This window comes from Herpailurus yagouaroundi, unplaced genomic scaffold, assembly GCF_014898765.1.
Source record: "Herpailurus yagouaroundi ecotype Mexico unplaced genomic scaffold, PumYag 192, whole genome shotgun sequence".
Lineage (NCBI taxonomy): Eukaryota > Metazoa > Chordata > Mammalia > Carnivora > Felidae > Herpailurus > Herpailurus yagouaroundi.
This window is the reverse complement of record NW_024412423.1, coordinates 19,598,605-19,619,161: the sequence shown is the minus strand read 5'-3', so window position 1 is coordinate 19,619,161 and position 20,557 is coordinate 19,598,605. Positions and strand designations below refer to the sequence as shown.

General features: G+C 45.8%; 1 protein-coding gene across 1 annotated transcript in view; it reads right to left on the bottom strand.

Moving 5' to 3' along the window:
• Positions 1–4,806: 4,806 nt before the first annotated feature.
• Positions 4,807–20,557, bottom strand: part of LOC121010850 (translation initiation factor IF-2-like) — a 44,330-nt gene continuing 28,579 nt past the window's right edge. The window contains exons 3-4 of the mRNA XM_040444726.1: positions 7,547–7,587; positions 4,807–5,767 (exon numbers count right to left, since the gene is read on the bottom strand). Coding sequence (XP_040300660.1) covers positions 5,697–5,767; positions 7,547–7,587 — 112 coding nt within the window. The 3' untranslated portion in view covers positions 4,807–5,696. The remainder of the gene's footprint in view (positions 5,768–7,546; positions 7,588–20,557) is intronic.

The following is a 20,557-nucleotide window of genomic DNA, read 5'->3' as shown; positions in this document are numbered from 1 at the left end:
GGGGTCCAGATTAGGAACTTGCAACATCTTGCTGAGGACTTGGTTCAAGTGCCCAGGCTGAGAATTTTCCTTCCTCTCTTTGTGGTTAGAGGCAGCCACCCTAGCAATGGCCACCTCCAGCACACTCTGGTCAACAATGGGCAGCCTGGACAGGAAAAGACAAGACACAGGCTTACATACTACACCTGGGCCCCATCCCAGTACCTGGACCATGAACCTTCTGCTGTGAGAAGGACAGCGCAGAAAGGCCTCAGAAGCTTCCCCCAGACCCCCCGGCCCTCCACCATCCAGCCATGGTCTGCCTCTTCTGTCCATGTCCCTGCATGTCTGCCCCATAGCATCGTGTCTACAGAGCAGGAGTGAACAGGAAGGGGCCTGGGGCCTCTTGCAACTCAGCCAGGCAGGACGCTGGGGGGCCTCGGCTGACTGCATTTGGCAGAGGGACACAGAGTGGTGTGGGATGAAAAAGGACAAGTTAAACTGATAAAGGCTACATCAATGGAGGTAGCCAAGTTAGGAACAAAGAAATCTATCTCCAACTGCCCAGTCCCTACTCCCCAAATTAAAAAAAAAAAAAAAAAAAAAAATCCCTAGAAGTGAAAGAGGCATGAATAAGGAAGCCAGGGTGTAAAGATATGAGTGTCTCTCCACTGAAGCTGTAACTCTCCACTTCTCTGGCTTCAGTCTCCCGCATGGGAAATGGGGGGGATGCCCCCAGGTGTTTTCTCCTGGCCCAGGAGGGCAGAGGATCAATGGCTCTGCTGGAGTGGCCAGAGAGACACGGGGCCAGGGGCTGTGCCTGTGCTGCCCCTGGCTGAGACCTCAGCCCCCATGTGCCATCTCACCTCCCTCATCTGTGAGAGGCCACATGGCCAGCCCTGCCTGCCAGAGTGCCCCTACCCCTTCCTTTTGTCTACTTTACAAAGCTTTTATGAAATGTTTCCTTTCTGTGTTTCAGGAAATGGGTGGCCAGGAAGAGTTCTTGATTCTAATTTTTCCCTAGAGTTACCTATGCTTCAATGGTCTGTAGAAATTAAACAAAACTAAGGTTTGACTAGGCCAGGGGAGGGAGGAGGCAAGAGAATCCAGAGAGCACTCCAGCAGCAGAGCCGTGCAGGCTGATCTCAGGGGTAGCTGAAGGGTGGCTGGGCTCTGGGGCACTCCTGGGCATGAGGTATGACTGGGGCCTAGGCCGTGGGCCTCTTTGGGCTTCACTATACTCATCCCAGGGGATAAACAAGCACGTAATACCCTCACAGTAAAAGCATCAAAGAGGCTACTGACCTGGAAGCACACAGGCTTAGTGGGCTTAGTGATCTAAGGCACTCCTAATGTCAGATCTAAGGGAATCCCATCCAGACATGGCCCGGATGTCCCCTGAATATACACTTGACCTTAAAGATCCAGCAAGAATCTGTTATTCAGGAAGGTATTTCTTCATTTTCTGAAACTGTTGATATTTTCCAGTCAGCCATATAATTTCTAAAAGTCATAAAAATCTCTCTCCTGGTTTCCTTTTATTTACATACTTATCTTCCTTCTCAAAATACTCCAGTAAGTAATATTTCCCCATATGGAGAAGTCACTAACACAGTACCCTCTACCATGCATTACAGTCAAAAACCTAGAAAGTGTATTTTTAAAATTCCTGAGTAGTCCAGAGAGGTCACAAAGCTCATACGAAGAACACCTAAGAGGATCTTGCAGGGCTCATTCAGGGACTGTTCTTATTTTAGAAGCAAATCAGAAAAAGTTTCTGTATGGTCAGAGTCCCAGTGGGAAACAGATACACACTGCACAGGTAACAGAGGGGACCTTAAAGAAGGACAAGGTGAGCAGAACTGAGGCAAAGGACAAGGGAAAGAGAAGCACCCTGGAGCCAACACCAGTGGGGGAGCTGTTACCTCCTACCTGAAGGGAGGAGGGCAAGGGAGTGGTTACAGGAACCTAGACAAGCCTGGAGGGGAGGGCTGCCACAGGGGTTGTGCCTGAAGGGTGAAGCACACAGACCCTGCAGACTGAGGCCTAGCAAGTAAGGTGAATGGGATAAAGTATCCTAAAGCACCTAACATTATCCTCCAGGGTCCTGCAGGGACTTTCTATTGGCCAAACCCAACTGGAAGCACTGGTTGATAAATTCCACAAAGGTCAAATCCTGCAAGGTGTGGGGAAGGGTAGAAAATGGGTGGGGCCAGGGATCCCGTGCACTGTCATCAGGTTTAGCCACTGAAAAACAGTTGATTAGAACTTAATGTGCTGTAATGTGGCATTCTCACCATAAATAAATGGGACAAGAGACAGCCCGAGACAGAGATGACCACAAAAAGGGTTCAAGGGATTTAAATGCAGTGATCCTGGTCCCTATCATGGAGGGACAACTTGCTCTTACATAGCCTAATAATTCCAAGGTACACATGTATGTTTATAAACATGACTCTGAATTACCAGCAAAGGGTTGAATGTGGTCACTGCACTACTGAACAGAGCTTTCAGGGCAGGGAAGATGATAACACAAGGTAGAGATGTATCTCATTCCAAAAGAAGTACAACAGGGCTTACAGTTAACACGTCAGGTCAGTCACATGTCCTAATCTTCTTTCTCTCCTGAAGAGCTGCTAAAATGCCAGTCAAGAAATAAAATGGTATAGTGGGGGGAATGGGTGAAATAGGCAATGGGCATTAGGAATGCACTTGTCATGATGAGCACCAGGTGAGGTATGGCAGTGTTGAATCGCTATATTGTACACCTGAAAATAATTTTACACTGTATGTTAACTGGGATTTAAATAAGAACTTAAAAAATAAATTAGATATAAATTTAAAAAAGAAAAGAAAGATATAACCCTTCAAGTGCAAAGAGAATGGTAAAAGAGACATCAATGGATAAGATTTTAGCACACTCCAGAAAGGCAGAAAGTAGGTGGAGGAAGCTGGTCTCCTAGGGACTGCAGAAGGGGATGTTGCCAGGAGGCAAGCCCCTTCACCCTCAGAACCCTGGAGCAACTCACACTTGAGAGAAATTAAGTATTATGATGGTGGTGGTCAGGTATAGGAAGCAGTGGGGTAAGGAACCAGGGATATCCTCCTAGATCCCACCTCACACTCCATCCCACATAGCAGGTGACTGAAGACCCTGAACAGGAGAGGCTCAGGCAGAAGAGATGGCAGATGAACACAAGGCTGCAAATGGGGGATGAGGGGAAAGTCTGGAGAATGAAGGGTGAGAGTCAATGTCCCTACTCTTCACACTGCACCGTGCCCCAGGCATATATCACCCCATTCTGGAGTGTGGCGAATTTCAAACATGGCTGCAAATTTTTCTGACACATCTTCCTCTGAGAAGTGGGTGTCAGTCTCCTTCCCTGAATCTATGTAGTCTTGTGACTACAGTGGAAGTGATGCCATGTGACTTCCAAGGCCAGGCAGCAGAAAGCCATGCAGCGCCCATGTTGCTGGCTGGAGCATTCACACTGGAGCCCTGAGCTACCACATAAGAGGCCCAACTCCCAGGCTGGATGCTAGAGAGGCCATGTGCAGTCTCCCCAGTCACCAGTCCCAGCTGAGTCCAGGCTTCCCGCTATCCCTGCCAAGTGGAGAACCATCTTGAAAGTGGATCTTTCAGCCCCAGCTGTTCTAAATCCCAGCTACGCAAGCCTCCAGTCATTTCAGTCATCCTAACCAGGGCCCCAGACGTGGTGCAGCAGAGAAGAGCTGTGCCTTTTCTGAATTTCTGACTTGCAGAATAACAAAACGGCTGTTGTTGATGCTACTAAGTTCTGGGGTGATTTGTTATGCAGTAATAAGTAACGGGAACAAGGAGTCAGAGTGCTTCTCTTGAAAAGCAGAATGGCTCAAGTAGTGGTTCTCAAAGGGGTGATCTGGGCCCCAGGTGACATCTGGCAATGTTGACAGACATTTTTGGTTATCACAACTCCATGAAGGGAGGCTGCTACTGGCATCTGGACGTAGAGTTCAGGGATACTGTTAAACACTCGACAGTGCCCAAGAGCCCCTGACAATAAGGAATTGTTTGTCCTAAAATATCAACAGCACCAAGATCGAGAAACCTAGCTTCAGAGAAGAGTGTGGCATTTTGAGGCTTGTTAACGAAAAGGCTGGCTTGCTAACGAAAAGGCTGGCTTGCTACCTATAGCAAAGCCCCAGCTGATAGGTTGTTCCCAAACACAGTTTGATTCATACTTTTTATTGCATCATTCATAAATATTAACAGGCAGCCACGACATGTGACATTTGAGGAAAGCCTCCAACATGAAAGAGAGAAAACAAACAAACAAAAAGTAGCTAGGTGGATATAAAGGCAACAAAGAGAAAAGAAGAATATTAAAACAAAACAGGGGCGCCTGGGTGGCGCAGTCGGTTGAGCGTCCGACTTCAGCCAGGTCACGATCTCGCGGTCTGTGAGTTCGAGCCCCGCGTCAGGCTCTGGGCTGATGGCTCAGAGCCTGGAGCCTGTTTCCGATTCTGTGTCTCCCTCTCTCTCTGCCCCTCCCCCGTTCATGCTCTGTCTCTCTCTGTCCCAAAAATAAATAAATGTTGGAAAAAAAATAAAAAAAAAAAAGGGGGCGCCTGGGTGGCACAGTTGGTTGAGCGTCCGACTTCAGCCAGGTCACAATCTCGCGGTCCATGAGTTCGAGCCCCGCGTCAGGCTCTGGGCTGATGGCTCAGAGCCTCGAGCCTGTTTCCGATTCTGTGTCTCCCTCTCTGCCTCTCCCCCGTTCATGCTCTGTCTCTCTCTGTCCCAAAAATAAATAAACGTTGAAAAAAAAATTTTTTTAAAAATAAAACAAAACAAATAAACAAAAGAAAAAGAAATAACTCCTTCAGAGAGATAAGAGGGCAATAGCATATCTATAGAACAAGAATGTGATATTATGAAAAAAGGCACAGAAAACATGAATATTTGTATATTAAAAATATGAAGGCCACAATTAAGACAAAATCAGCAGAATGGTTGGAGGATAAAGTCAAGTAAAGTTTCCCAAGAAAGTAGACCCAAAAGGCAAAGGGAAGGGAAATAAAAAATATAAGAATATCAGAAGAGTAATCCAGTTACCAATTTACCAGTTTACCAGTTTACCAACTGGTAACAGCAGTTAGCAGTTTACCAACAGGTAAAATAAAGGGGAGAAAATTATCAAAGATATAAGATATCTTCCCCCGAGACCTCAAGGACACATAACACACCACTTAGTTCAGCAGCAAATAATGTGTCTGCAGTCACCACTGAGTCAACCAAAAATCATGTTATCTTCTTACTGGGAGATGGAGGGAGGAGAACTGGAAGCAGCTTTGTAGGAAAGCTTAATTTTTGTCTCCCACAAGAAGTCAACAGATGTCTAAAATTGGCAAATCAAGAAATAACAGTATGAACAGAAATAGGAACTAATGAAGAGTAGAAAGAGGCTTCTCTAGAGAGAGAGAAGCACCAAGAAAGGTAAGGAGGCAATCCTTATTACAAGCTTCCTGTACTGTTGATATATAAACCATATGCATGCATGATTTTGATAAAACAAATTAATTAAACATTGCAACGTGATGGGACTGAGTTTGATTACTTGGAGAATTCACTTAGGTGGATGATCCCTGCCCCAAGAAATGCTGAATAAATTGGCACCTCATTGATGTGGGTGGGGGTGGGGATAGGAGCTGGCAAGTAAATCTTTGGGGGTCACCAGTCACTGGCTCCCTTTCCCAGCAGGCTGTATTTGCTTGGGAAATCCTGCTCTTGAGCGTGGATCCTGCCAGGCTGCCAAAGGAAAGGGGAGCTAGTCATCCTTTTAGGAATTTAGGAATTCACTAGGATTTCCGGTCTCTCCTACTCTGGATGTGGACAATATGCTGGGTTTCTGAAGGCCCAGGGCCCCTCCTGTCATGTGCTCAGCTGCCAGAGGTGGCTGCACACACTCCTCATCATCTCATGGGGCAGATGGGACTTGAGTCACCGTATCTCCTACCAGGACCTCCCCAGGAGCTGTCAAAGTGGGGAACATGCCTGTAGGGTTTGAATCTTAACTCTGAGGTACATCTCCTTGGGCACTAGCCATCAGGTCTAAGGGTCCTTTTTGTTCTTTCCTTCACCCACCTCCCTCCCCCTTCCCTCTCCTTCCTGCCTCTCCTTCATTCCTTCAGGGCTTTGCCCCAGGGGCTGCTCAGCTGGCTTGCCTGCCCAAAGCAAGGCAGGGTTTGTTTTTTTTTTTTTTCTTTTAATCTTTCCCATTGTTACTTCTTTTAAAAATTACCTCATTGTTAAATAAGTAACAAGTATTCCTTGTAGAAAAATAAGAAAATATTAAAAATCACCCACAATTCTACCAGCCAAATAAAACCATTACTTGTCTATGAATTTCCAGAATGTTTCCAGGCTTATACACTGGCAGAAATATTACTGGTTCACATCTCATCTGGGTACCCAGCTGCTGAGCCCTCAACCCAGGCCGGACCCTGTGCTGAGGCCTTTAGATGTGTTACTCCCATCCAGTTCTTGCAACCATGTTATGATGCCCATTTTACTGGCAGGTAGTAGAGGCTCAGGGAGATCACATCACTTGCCTGAGTTCCCACACGGGTTAAGAGACTGATCTGGATTTCAACCCTCCAGCCTGAGTCCCAAGCCACTTGCCTTGCATGTTTTGTAAGCTTTATTCATTTTTTCTTTTTCCTTTTTTTTCCCTTTACTTAGCAATATATGCAAATGTCTTTCTTGCCAGTAAGTATACACCTAGGTCGTTCTGCTGCATGATGTGCCCTTGTGTGGATGTGCCAGGTTTTAAAGGACCAATTCCTTTTTCTTGGGCTTTCCAATGTTTCTTTCTCTTTTTTTTTTTTTCTATTATAAAACAATGTGGTTATAAATATATAACCTTTGCATATATACCTTTGCACAACTGTGATTATTTTCCTAGGATAAATTCCAAAAAGTAGAATTGCCTGGTCAAAGCCTGGACACATTTTTAACACTGGTTTTAAAAAGCCCCTTTTTGAATCAAGTCAGCAGTACACACACATTGGTACACATTTCCCTACCATCCATTATTTACTGAGTGTTTTCATTCTTTGAAATTTAGACCACATTTAACACAGAATCAGATAACTCCTACGCAGGAAGCATCCTATATTTCTCTGGATCTAGACCTAAACCATCCTTGCTGAAAAAAACAAAAACAAAAACAAAAACCCAGGACACCCCGACTTCAGTAGGTTTGGCAGAAGAGCGAGGGATGAAGGACAGAGGCCTGGAGGGAGGTAAGGAAAGCAGAGCAGGAGAGCCAGGCTGTGGGCACAAATGACTGGTTTGGGGGAGGTCTTCTTGGGTCTAAAGACCTTGCAGCCACCTCTGATGATTCACAGCTCAACACTGAGCTGGACTCACCGTCCCCGGTGCCCACGCTCTACCCAGGAAGTCAACATGAGTCCCCTGTGTTACCCAGCTGCCAACACTTTCAATACTCTAGTCTTCCTTGAATATCTTCCAAGACCCTTTAAGTTGGGAAGTCCCAAAAGAGACACAGTCTTACTGTTCTCTTACCTTGATGTTGTTTTACTCCAATAGGCTGCAAACCCTGGCACCTGGAAAAAAAAGGAAAGTAAATGATTGAGGCAGTGCGCTGAGGGCAGGCCTTGGGGTAAAAGAGGCCTGGGTGGAAATGAAGTGGGGTGTGCTCATCTGTGGTGAGTTCTTCGGAAGCCACTGAGGTGTGAGCTGGCTGCACGCTGGCCCAGGTCAAACACAGGCATCATGATTTCCACAGAGGGGCATTCTCCACTTGGGGCATTTCTTTCACACTGAGTCTATTAATGCTCCTATGCCAGCAGGAAACTCAGTGATCTTTCTACCTTGTCTCAAAGGCCTTTTATAAACAGTAAGTCATCCTTTCATGTATTTTTAGTCATATATCCATTCATCGGATATTTATTCGACACCAACTATATGCCAGGCACTGTTTTCAGGCCCTGGAGACACAGCAGGAGACAAAACAGATAAAAACCCTGCCCTCAGAGAGCTTTCAGTCTACTAGGGGAGATCAACAACCAAAGAAAGAAAAAATATATATATATATATAATATATAGTAGTCAGGAGAGGAAAGTGCTCTGGAGGAAGAATAGAGCAGAGAAGGGGAAGGGAGCTATGGAGCAGGTGGGAAAGTGCACCAAATTCTAAACAGTATGGCCAGGGAAGGTGAATTATGACCAAAGACCTGAAAGAAATGAGGGCAAGGACCCTGACATTTAATAGGAAAGAAGATTTCCAAGTGGAGGGAACAGCATGTACAAAAGTCCAGATGTGAGAGCCTGCCTGACATGGTACAGATCAGTGGGAAAGGGTGAGGTGGCCAGAGGAGAGTGAGTGAAGGGGAAGTAAGAAAGAGAATCAGAGAGGCAGCAAAGCTCTGAACATGTAGGGCACTAAAAGAAGGCCCTTTAATGATCTTGAGCTTTGACTCAGATGGGAGCCACTGGAGAGTTTACACAGAGAATTGCAATGATGTGACTCACATTTTAACAATGCCACTCTGGATGCTGTGTTGAGAATAAACTGGGCAGCACAGGTAGAACCAACCAGTTAGGAGGTTATTGCAGAAATTGTGGCAAGAGACACCGATAACTTGGACTAGAGAGGCAGCATGGAGGTATTCAGATATGATCAGATTCTATTGAGTAGAGCCAACAGGAATTGCTCATGGATTAGAAGTAGATTGGAAATAAAGAATTCAGATAGGGCTCTGAGATTTTTGGCCTGAGCAAATGGGAGTCCAGAATTGCCATTATCTGCCTTGCAGAAGCCTAGTGATGGAGCACGTTTGGGGGAAGATAAGGAACTTGGTTTTGGACATGTTAAGTAGGAGATGCCTTTTAGACAGTTGGAGAGCCCTGTGGGCAGGTTGGATATATGAGTTCAGGGGAGAGATCCAGGCCCAAAATGAAGACTTGCAAATACTCATCACATAGCTCTTTAAAGCAATGACCCAGGATGAGATCACCAAGGGGGTGACTGTCAGTAGGGAAACGGTCAGTCTAAGGAATGAGTCCCATTCAATTATTCAGCAAAAAAGACTGAGAAGGAGTAGCAAGTACAGTAGGAGAGAAACCAGGAGAAAGGGTTTCAAGGAGGATGGAGCAATCCATTGTGATAGGTCAAGTCACAGAATTAATCCTTGGATTTAGCATCATAGGGTCACAGTTGATCCTGGTCGAGGGCAGATTCAGTGGAATGGTTTTGGGATGGGAACCTGACTGCAACAGGCTCAAAAGAGAAGAGCTGAAGTCATCAGCCTGAAGGACAGAGTGAGCTGGCAGCAGCAGGAGACTGGAAAGCAAAGGGGTAAGTGATGATCAGATAAATTGCTTCTACCTTCACTCCACTAGTTTATAAAATATAACGCACAAAGCCACACTCCCCCAACACGTGTCAGTGGCAGCCATGGTCACCAAGCTGAACCAGGTTCTCCAGGTCACTGAGCTTCCTCCAGTTCTGGCCCCGTGAGCCACCTATCTGCCTTTTTCCAAAATTACATGAAGTAGTTCCCATTTTCTTACTGTCACCTGTGGCTTTAAGATCAATGTCCACAGCTTGGGGCTGCTGAGTATGCCCTCTGCCACTTACAAACCAAGATCTCAATTGGGCCCCTGGTGCTGATGGGAAGTCAAAGGGAACAGGATAGGCAGCGTCCCTGGTCTCATGGAGCTTGCTTTGTGGTGGTGGAGATAATCACTCAAGAGACAGATGCACAGGCAGGTCATTTCAGATGTGGACAAATACAATGAAGACAATAAAATGGGTGTGAGAGGGGGAGAAAGCATGGGAGGGGCCTCCTTCAGCCAGACTGTGTGGTCAGGCAGCCTCTCTGGGAGATGGCACCCAGCTAGTTCTCAAGCTGGCCCCTACCCTACTCTTCTTGGGCTTTCAGATCTCCCAGAGCTGGCTGGGGCCTGTGGTCATCTAAGCACAGGGCCAAAAGGAGACATTCTCTTTCTCTTCTCTAATATATACTGTGGGATTTTCGCTCCATAATTACAAAAGACATGCATTTTCACTGAAGGAATTGGAAAATATTGAAAAGAGGAAAAAAAAAATCACTTACAATCCTACCACCCAGAGATAACTACTCTTCACACTTGGTATGCATCCTTATAGACAGTTTTCTATGCATACATACATATAGTGTTTATTTTTTTTATTTTTTTATTTTTAACGTTTATTTATTTTTGGGACAGAGAGAGACAGAGCATGAACGGGCGAGGGGCAGAGAGAGAGGGAGACACAGAATCGGAAACAGGCTCCAGGCTCTGAGCCATCAGCCCAGAGCCCGACGCGGGGCTCGAACTCACGGACCGCGAGATCGTGACCTGGCTGAAGTCGGACGCTTAACCGACTGCGCCACCCAGGCGCCCCTACATATAGTGTTTAAAAATGAGATCAGGTTGTCCATTCTGTTCTGGGTACACTGTTTCAGTTACGAATTTTGACTAAAACTATTATAAGCACTCTTCTGATGTCATTTAATCTTCTACATGATGATTCTTAAAAATTTTTTAATGTTTATTTATTTTTGAGAGAGAGACAGAGAGACAGAGCGTGAGCAGGGGAGGGGCAGAGAGAGAGGGAGACACAGAATCCGAAGCAGGCTCCAGCCAGACTTGGGGGCTCAAGCTTGGGAACTGCTAGATCATGATTTTAGCCGAAGTCAGACGCTCAACTGACTGAGCCATCCAGGAGACCCTACATGATGATTTTTAAAGGCTATACAGCATTCCATTGAATGCATACTTTTGCCATACTTTATTTAAACCCCAAACACCAGCCATTTAGATCATTTCCAAGTGACTGCTACTAGGAGTAAATGCTATAGTAAATAATCTTGCATCTTTTTTTCCCTCCCTTAGTGGACTAGGTTTGCAAATCACTGATTATTTTCTTGGGTTAAAAGAAACCATCACTGGCCAGTGGGAGTGTCATGGGTCTCATGGCATCAGGAAGCAGCCTGAAGCTGAGGACAGTCGAAGGGCAGAGCTGAGCCAAGTACCAAGGAGCCAGAGCTCACTCAGATGCCAAAAGCTGATGCAATCCTCAGATATACCCTGGTCCTGAGTTTTCCTCCCTAGAGGGCCTGAACAATAGGAAAACAATAGGCCTCTCTTAAACCCAGTGCAAAACAGAGGGATTCCCCACCTGAGCCAAGAAGAGGGTGTCTCCTTCTGATGCAAGCATAAAGAGCACTCCCGCCTTCCCTTGAAATCCCCTTGGGGAAGCTCCCCTTTCCATCCCTCCCTGGGGAAAATATCCAAGAGATCAGGCATTCAGCCTTTCTTTGGGGGTGGGGGGGGGGCTGCCAGGGAAGGCTTGGAACACAGAAGGTTCTACAGAAATGGCAGCTCCTCTCCTATCTCTGACCTAGCCTTGCTCCTGAACCCTTGAATTCCCCAGAAGGGCTGGCAGGGGCAGTCTATGCCCCGTATGAGAGGAGTGTCCTGAGGAGCAGTGAGTTGCGGGGGTAAGGTGGGAAAAGAACAAGCCCAGGAGGCCACCAGACCTGGGTTTGAATCCCAGCTCTGGCACATTCCAGTCTCATTTTGGGTAAGTGACTTTACCTATGGAATGCAAGCTCCATAAGTGGGGGACTTGAGTCTGTTTTGTGTACTGTTATATCTGCAACACAACTAGTAGATGTTCAATAAATACTATGCCAAGGCAATGCATGATTCTTTTTTGTTGTTTAATTTGAGAAAAAGAGTGAGCCGAGGAGAGGGCAGAGCAAGACAGAGAGAGAATCTTAAGCAGGCTCCATGCTCAGAACAGAGGCTGATGCAGAGCTCCATCCCACAACCCTGGGATCATGACCTGAGCCAAAATCAAAGGTCGGATGCTCAACTGACTAAGCCACCCAGGGGCCCCAATGCATGATCCTTTCTAAGCCTCAGTTTGCTTATCTATAAAACCTATCTAATAGGGTTGTTGTGAGGACTAAATAAAACATGGGTAAAATAATATAGTGTCTGGTATTCAACAAACACCAGTCCAAAGCTCGGGAAACTTGCTTCCATACCCCACATCCCATGGCATGGACAGGAAGCCCTGCCATTTCCCCTTACTAGATAAAATTAGCTTGCCTCCACTCTGCTCACTATTTGCTGCCCAGACAAGCCTCTGGTCTGGTACATATTGCACTGTGTGTGTCTGCTTGTCCAACTCCCTTGTTAGGGTTCAGGGCAGCTAAAAGGACAAGAATTTTGCTTCCGTATCCTCTGCGCCTCTGAATAATACTATGAAGTAAGCAAGGTTGTTATCACCATTCTACATTTAAAATAGAATTTTTTTAATGTTTTTATTTATTTTTGAGACAGAGAGAGACAGGGCATGAGCAGGGGAGGGGCAGAGAGAGAGGGAGACACACAATTGGAAGCAGGCTCCAGGCTCTGAGCTGTCAGCATAGAGCTCGATGCAAGGCTCAAACTCGCAGAGTGTGAGATCTTGACCTGAGCCGAAGTCAGACGCCCAACCAATTGAGCTACCCAGGCGCCCCCACCATTCTACATTTAAGGAAACTGAGGTTCAGAAAGATTAGGTGCTTTGCAGAGTAAGATCTAAATCTGGTTCTGATTTCCAGGTCCCTGCTCTCTTCTATGTGATTCTCTTGTAAATGGGAGTTGGGGATGGGGGTAGTGAGGAAGAAGCAAACCAGTTTCCATGTCCCTGAGGGAAAAGGCAGGCAGGACTCCAAGAAAAAGGAGGTACTTGGGAAATCAGCAGGGCACTGACATTCGTCTGAGCCCCATCTCATCTTCCTGTGGATAATCATGTGAGCTGCAGCTGCAACCCCCAAAGACCTGTGATTTGACTGGTCTGGGACAGGCTGATGAAAATGCAGGGGTTCCCAGGTTCCCTTTATCAATGTGGAACCCAGCCAGGAAGGGGGTTTGGGTTTCCTCAGCCCAGAGCTTGAGGGTCATGGCCCCCACAGCAGGGGGAGTGGCTGCAGGGCACCTGCTCAGAGCTACCCTATCCCCAGCTGTGGGGCAGGAAAGGCTCCCCACCGGACCAAATCTTGATTTACTCATCTCTGTGACCCCAGAATCCTGGTGAATGGTGACAGGGCCCAGCCTCCAATGCTGGCAAGTGAGGGAGAGGAAGTGGCTAGACCTAGGCCAGGGATATGAAGGGGAGGAAACAAGAAACCAGGAAGAAGGGTTTTTAATACTGGGAATGGCCACTCTCTCTCTCTGTCTCCCTCCCCGTATTAAACTGTGTGTTTCTCGAGGGCAGGTCTGTGGCTGATTCATCTGTGTCTCTACCACACCCAGTAGATTGCTTTGCAGAGAGCTGGTAGTCACTTAATGTAATTTATTGGAGGTATAACTGGAAGCCAGTACCCAAGATGACAGATGGCATCTGCTTTTCATGCTAGGGTCATCCAGGAAAGGGCCTGTCCGACTGGTCTGGTGTCCTGAAAGGGACAACCCTGGGGAGGGTCAGGGACTCTTCACCTGAGGCATTAAGAGTTGACCTACCTCCCCAAACTGCACCCAAGTGACTATCTCTCCCTTCTTCAGCCACAGAGAGACCTTTTGGGGGAAACCTCCAGGATCTAGGTATCTCTCTGGCAATAGAAATGGACTGGGTATGTGGTGTGACATCTTTGTCCTCGGGAATTTGGGAGGGCTGTGGGCCACAAGAAAGAAAAGTCTAGAGCAAGTATCTCTTTATTGAGAGTAAAACTGATACTTTTGCCTGAATGGTCAGATCAGCAGATTCTTTTTCCACCTGCCATTACCATAGCGTGCATGTACCAGATGGCTATACTCTTGCTGCTGCATGTTTGAAATGATGTCTTTTTGCATCCACATAGCCAAGAGACACATGAAAAGACGCTCAACATCCCCTATCATCAGGGAAATGCAAATGAAACTTACAATGAGATCTCACCCCACACCTGTCAGAATGGCTAAAATAAAAAACACAAGAAACAAGTGTTGGTGAGGATGTGGAAAAGGGGAATCCTCAGCCACTGTGGTTCCTCAAAAAGTTAGAGATAGAACTACCCTACTATCCAGTAATCACACTACTGAGTATGTACCCCCAAAACACAAAAACACTAATTCAAAGGGACACATGCACCCCTATGTTTACAGGAGCATTATTTACAATAGCCAAATTATGGAAGCAGCCCAAGTGTCCACCAATAGATGAATAGGTAAAGATATGGTGCATATATATATGTATATGTATGTACATATATGTATATGTATATGTATATGTATATGTATATGTATATGTATGTATTTATGCATATATGTATATATGTATGTATATGCATATATGTATATATGTATACACATATGTATACATATATATATGTGTGTGTGTGTATATATATATGTATACATATGTATATATATGTATATTATCCAGCCATACAAAAGAATGAAATCTGCCATTTGTGATGTCATGGATGGAGCCAAACAGTATCGTGCTAAGCAAAATAAGTCAGTCAGAGAAAGACAAAAAACATGATTTCACTCATATGTGGAATTTAAGAAAAAATACAAACAAGCAAAGGGAACAAAAAAAGAGCAAGAGAGACAAACCAAGAAACAGACTCTTAACTCTAAAGAACAAAATAGTGGTTAACAGAGGGGAGGTGGGTGGGGGGATGGGTGAAATGGGTGATGGGGATTAAGGAGGGAACTCACTGTGATGAGGACTCGCGGAGTGATACACAAAAGTGTTGAATCACTATATTGTACACCTGAAACTAATACAATACCGTATGTTAAACATACTGGAATTAAATTTAAAAAATACAATTAAAAAATTGAAAATAAAATGAGGCCTTTTTTCAATCCTTGTTTGCCCATCAGTGTAAACAGAATCTCCCTCTGTAGATGTGCTCTGCTCAGAGCTTGTAGATGGCCTCTACAAGGCCAAATGCGGTATGAATCTATCACACACAAATCTGTATAGCTTTAAGCTTCATGCTGAGGGTACCCACACCCTGAAACAGGGACATCCCAGAAACCGGTCATTACACATGTCCATCCATGTGGCTGGCCTTAAATTAAGCGTACAGAGTTACATCTAAATTCCTCAGCCTCCAGGGTCACGGCCCACTATACCTGTTCACACCCCGCTGCCATCTTTCCATTGGCTTACTTAATACTGTGGCTCAGGTGTGGTGCAACTGGCTTGACCAGCTGGCTTTGCTTAAGTCAGTGGTTCTCAAAGTGTGGCTTCTAGACCAGCAGCATCCACATCACCTGGCACTTGTTAGAAATGCAAAGTCTCAGGCCCTGCCCCAGACCTGCTCAGTCAGAGTCTTTGGGATGGGGTCTAGCCACCTGGGATTTCACAAGGCCTCCAGGCAATTCTGACTCGCACTGAGGCTCAAGAACTACCTGGTTATGGGACTCCCTGAGCCTGGGCTGCCCTTCCCAGGACTCTTCTGCCTCTTGTCATCTCAACCCACTTTTAAAGTTCAGCACAATACTATCCCTTTCAGGAAGCCCTCCTAGTCCCCCAGCACCTGTGAGTGTCTCTTCCCAGAACACACAGCTCCTCTGCCATTCCCCTCCTCATTCTCGTGAAAGGGCTTCAGTTTTGCTCCTCTTTACAGCAGGTGTTTTCTGCCTCATTTTACAGCAAATTGTGAGCATTTGTTAACTGCCTCCCAGATGGATTCCACTCTCATGCATATACAAACGTTACTCTGAAGGCACCTTTAGGAGTAAGGGCCTTACTTCACTCACCCTGTCAACAAACATCACATGAGAGCCGGCTATATGTGACAAGAACTGTGCCAGGCACTGGGGTTTCAGAGATGAAAAGTGTGGTCCTATCCTTCAGGAGGACCAAATCATATAATACACCCTTTTCTGATGTCTGGCTGATTTCGTTCAACATGCCTGTGAGATTCATCTATGTTGTTCTGTTTCATCATTGTTCTTTTTTTAAATTGCTCTGATGTGTTTCATTGTATGGGTATGACAAAATTTATTTCTCCATTCCATGACTGATGAAGATTTGCGCTGTTTCCACTTTGGGACTTCTGTGAATAAAAATACTACAGACACTGGTGGACACATGCATTCACTCCTCTTGAGTGTACACGCGAAGCAAAATCGATAGTTTATGAAATGGGTATAATCCCAGCTTTCGTAGGTACTGCTACACATTTTACCACATGATATTTCTGCCAGGAGTATATGAGGGTCTGCCAATATTTGGTATTATCAATCTTAAGTCTCAGTCCTTTGGGTCGGTATATAGCATATCTTATAAATTTTAATTTGCTTATTGACTATATACATATGCAGTTTTAAGATGTTGCTGATCCAGACTTTTGCCTATTTTGTCTTTTTTCTGATTGACTTGCTGGAATTATTTTTACATTCTAAATATAAGTCCTCTGTCAGGTACATTACTGAAAATATCAGTCTGTGACATGCCTTTTCACTCTTTCACTGGTAATTTTTGATGAACAAAAGTTCATGAAAGGTCAATTTATCATACACTTCATCTATGACTAGCACTTCGTGTATCCTGTTTAAGAAATCTTTATTTTAATATCAAGAAATCCAGTGGACACAGAAATAATACCAACAATCACTAATACTAGAAAACACAAAGAAGTAATGGAGAAAGTCTGACTGTGAGTGTGGGAAAAACTGGTTCTGATCATGAGGGTATGCCCGCTTGAGTGTGACGTGCAAAGCCTGGGATTTGTTCTGGGACGGGATGGAGGTGAGAGGTGAGTCTCTGATCAGTTTAACAAACATGTGCTGGTGTCCAGTTTGGATGGGGTGCCATGCCAGGTGTTGCAGATGGCTCTGTGGGGTAGGGGGAACCTGGCTGACTGGCCCAAGAGAAGGACCACCTAATTTCATGTGTGTTAAACTGGACCCAATCCCCCAGTCCCTGCAGACTTCCCTTAATCCAGGCCCTGCTCCTCCTCCTCTGTGCCAGAGCTTGCAAAGACAGAAGTGTTGACACTTGTCCAGCTGGCTCAAGAAGGGGAAATTCTGCCTCCTTGAGTCACCACAGCATGAGGAGCTTCACATAACAGGCACGGGACTACAAATGATCACTATGCCTGTTTCGCTATGCTGCATCACTTCCAAAATCCCCTGTGATGCTTTCGAATGAAGTCTTGATCCAAAAACTTTCCCCATGTTTCCCCTAGTTTGAACAGAACAATACCCAGGGAATCACAAGCTGATTTGTAAAACTGACTTCCCCAAAGAAAATAAAACAGATCTCAGAGTCAAGGTTATAATATATAGTCTGGAGTGATCAAGCCCCCACTTCTGCTGGGGGGTGGCAGTAGAAGGTTAGTGTGGCCCCTGTCACCTTGTCAAGAGGACCCCAGCTCAACAGATGGACACAAGCCACCTTCTGTGACCTCTAGGAGAAAGCCAGCTCTAGAGTCCCTGGGACGGCTTTCTCCCCATCCAGCTCAATGGAGATATACTGCACACGGCCTTGGGAGCTGACAGAAGTGGTGCACAAGTCCCCAACACCATGGCTGACAGAAGCATACCTTCTCTCTAGGGCAGGGCAGGGACCACAGCTGGGTGACAGACATTCATTTCTAACTTGTCCACATTACTAGCCTTGGGGAAAACCACAAGTGATCTCTAGCAGCACCCAGGTTCCTTGTTTGCACCTGTTCCCCACCCCTCCCCACCACCTCTTCCCATGTACCACCCTCTGACAAAACTCAGAACTCCAGAGCAGGGTCAATCAAGGGGTCCTTGAGATCCCCAAATGGTATGTAAAATTCTGGATGTTTGTACATCTATTTCCTTTAATTCTGGAAGGGCTGTGTGACCTCAAAAAGACTAAGAACCACTGGACCAGGACCTCTTTAAATAGAAAGCATTGGTTTAATAAAGCTAATTTGCATTAATGAGTTACGCATCTTTAGCTAACTGCACTTCCAAAATAACATCTTGGGAAGAAGAATACTTAAGTGAAAATATATTTCTAATGGCAAACGTGAGGTATAGTTAACATTTGAGTGGGGGGAGGATGACAACGAAGCACGAGGACCTTCTTGCTTCCTTTAAGCCACTCCCACTGGTGCATACAACCAGTTTTTCTAGATACTTTTTTCTAGATACCAGTAGTCTAGATACTTTTCAGAGGCTACTGGAGTGAAGACAGGAGTTAGTGACTAGGATGTGTCCAAAGACACAAGCATTTCTCAGATGAGACCCAGCCCCTCAGATCTGAGAAACCCTTGAGGCCACTGAGGTTCCTAAGACCTTAACAAAGAAGAGAGGATTCCCACCATGACTTAGGGGCCCAGGAACCCTGTCTCTATCATCATACCAGATCTCAAGTGGGCAGAGTGGCCTGGAGCACATGTGCCCTCCTAAAAAGGCCATGTCCCCAGAAGCCCTATGTCTGCTGCATCCTGGGTCCTCACTCTCCGCTGGTGACAAGACAGAGCTGTCCTTATGAGGAACAATCTGAAGATCCGGCTCTTGCTCCTCTGGTCTCTCAATGAGCTTCCTGATGTAGCCAAGGCCCTGCCCCCACTATAGTCAGGAGGAAGTGATTCTGTAAGGTCTCCCAGGGACTCCCGGGGCTGGCTCAGACATCAGACTGTTAAATAAGTGGGATTTTTTTTCAGTGTTTTCAGAAACTGTTGTTTAAAAAAATATATAACCATCCAAACCGTTTACGTAACCCTTGGGAAGTCTCCACAGATACGGCTCCTTCTTTGTAACTGTGGCCAGGACTTAAAAAATAAAGTAGAGGGGCTGTCAAAATCAGAGAGGCTGTCATGTTCTAGCTCTGTGCTTTTGTAACCTAGTTCAATATTTTACTCTACTTTGAGAAGTTTCTTTTCATGCACTTTCCCCCTTTTCTGTTTTGCTTTCCCTTCATTGTTGGCTGCTATGCCCCGAACACCCCTGACAGTTACTGGGAACATCACAACCATTACCCTGGAGACCAGAATCTGCCCAGAACTCAGGTTTGTAGGGATGTTTAGAATGAGTATACTGGAATTCATTTAAAAGCCTAGCAATATTCTATTCTCATAGATATTCCAGGCCTACATGCCTACATATTCAGGCTCTACATGGCTCCCTTCTCCCCTCCACACAGTTGCAGGGTCTGCTCTGTCTCTGGGTTGTCCTCTTGGAGGTGAGCGTCAGACCACTTGGTCCAACTCTCAGAGGTTCAGCTCTCTAGATTTGTGCCAACAGAATCTCTATGGTCCCTAAACCACAAATTCTGAATTATGATTCTAAGGGGGATGCAAAGCTGCTGGATGACAATCACAGTGTGAAGGTGATGGTCTGGGCTTCCTTCTGGAATCACCCTGGTGTCTACATTACTCAGGGCCAATCATCCAACTAGAATCTGACTTTTGTAGGAAAACATGCTCCCCCCCCCCCCCTTTTTTTTTTTTTTTTTTTAAAGCTATTCTTCTTTGGTTTAAAGCAGTGGTTTGGATCATAAACTTCACTGGTAAAAAAAGAATTTGATGAGAATTATGTGCCCACCAAATGCACAATTTGATACCACTTAGGAGAGAGGGTGGGTCCAACCCCAGAAGATAAGCCTGTGAACCCAGAGATAAGGACTTTGACCTTACAACTGGCCTCCTCACACTACAAAGCTCTAAGAATTCCCAACCACTGCCAAATCATCACCAACAGCCAAGGCCTCAGCCTAGAACCCTCCTTGCTGATACTTGCACTGAACACAGTAATAGAGAAGACAGAGGCGCATGGCCCTCGCCCTGATAAGAAAACTGTAGAGGGTGTCCTGAGGAGAAGCCCAGGGAAGAGTGGAGGGTGTGGCCACCCCAGCCACAGCCTCCTTCAGATAAGGGACAGTGGCCAAGGGACATCTAAAGTGTGTAGAGAGTCTGGGCCAGCAGTTCTTCCTCTGTTCTCTCCACCCACCCTCATCCCTGCCAAGCTCTGATGTTAGCCCAACTATGCCCACCCCAGAGATCCTTAGCCATTTCCCACAGGTCCCCTCCCAGAGGAGTTCTTTAATTTCTTCTTACACCCATAAGGAGAACGAGCGATGAAGAAATGCAAAATCCCAACTCCTAAAAATGTGGTTTAAAAAGGGAAGCCCCCCAAAAGTTCCCATCTGTCGACCGAGGCAATAAAATGATGACTTAAAAAATTTGGGGTCTTTCCAAGTCATGGAGGAATATATGAACAGAGGAAGATGTGCTCTAGTTTTGAAACTCTGGCTTGGTGCCACACTTAGGTGATACCCAATGACAGTAAACACCCTCTCCCCAAAACCCTCTGCCCACCTCACCCTGCCCATATGAAGCCCAGACAATTCAACATTTATTGACCACGGACTGTGTGCTTCCAACCCTTCCAGGCGGTGGAGTCCACAGCGTCGAGGTGCTTTGAGGGACAGGTCAATATTTCAGTCAATATTTGCTGTGTACCTACACTGTGGTGGGTTTTGAGGTTTGAGGGGGCAAGATTTTGAGAAAAGCGTGGCTAAGAATACGCCAGCTTGGGAAGTATTGACCTACAAATAGCACCACAGGTGCAAGG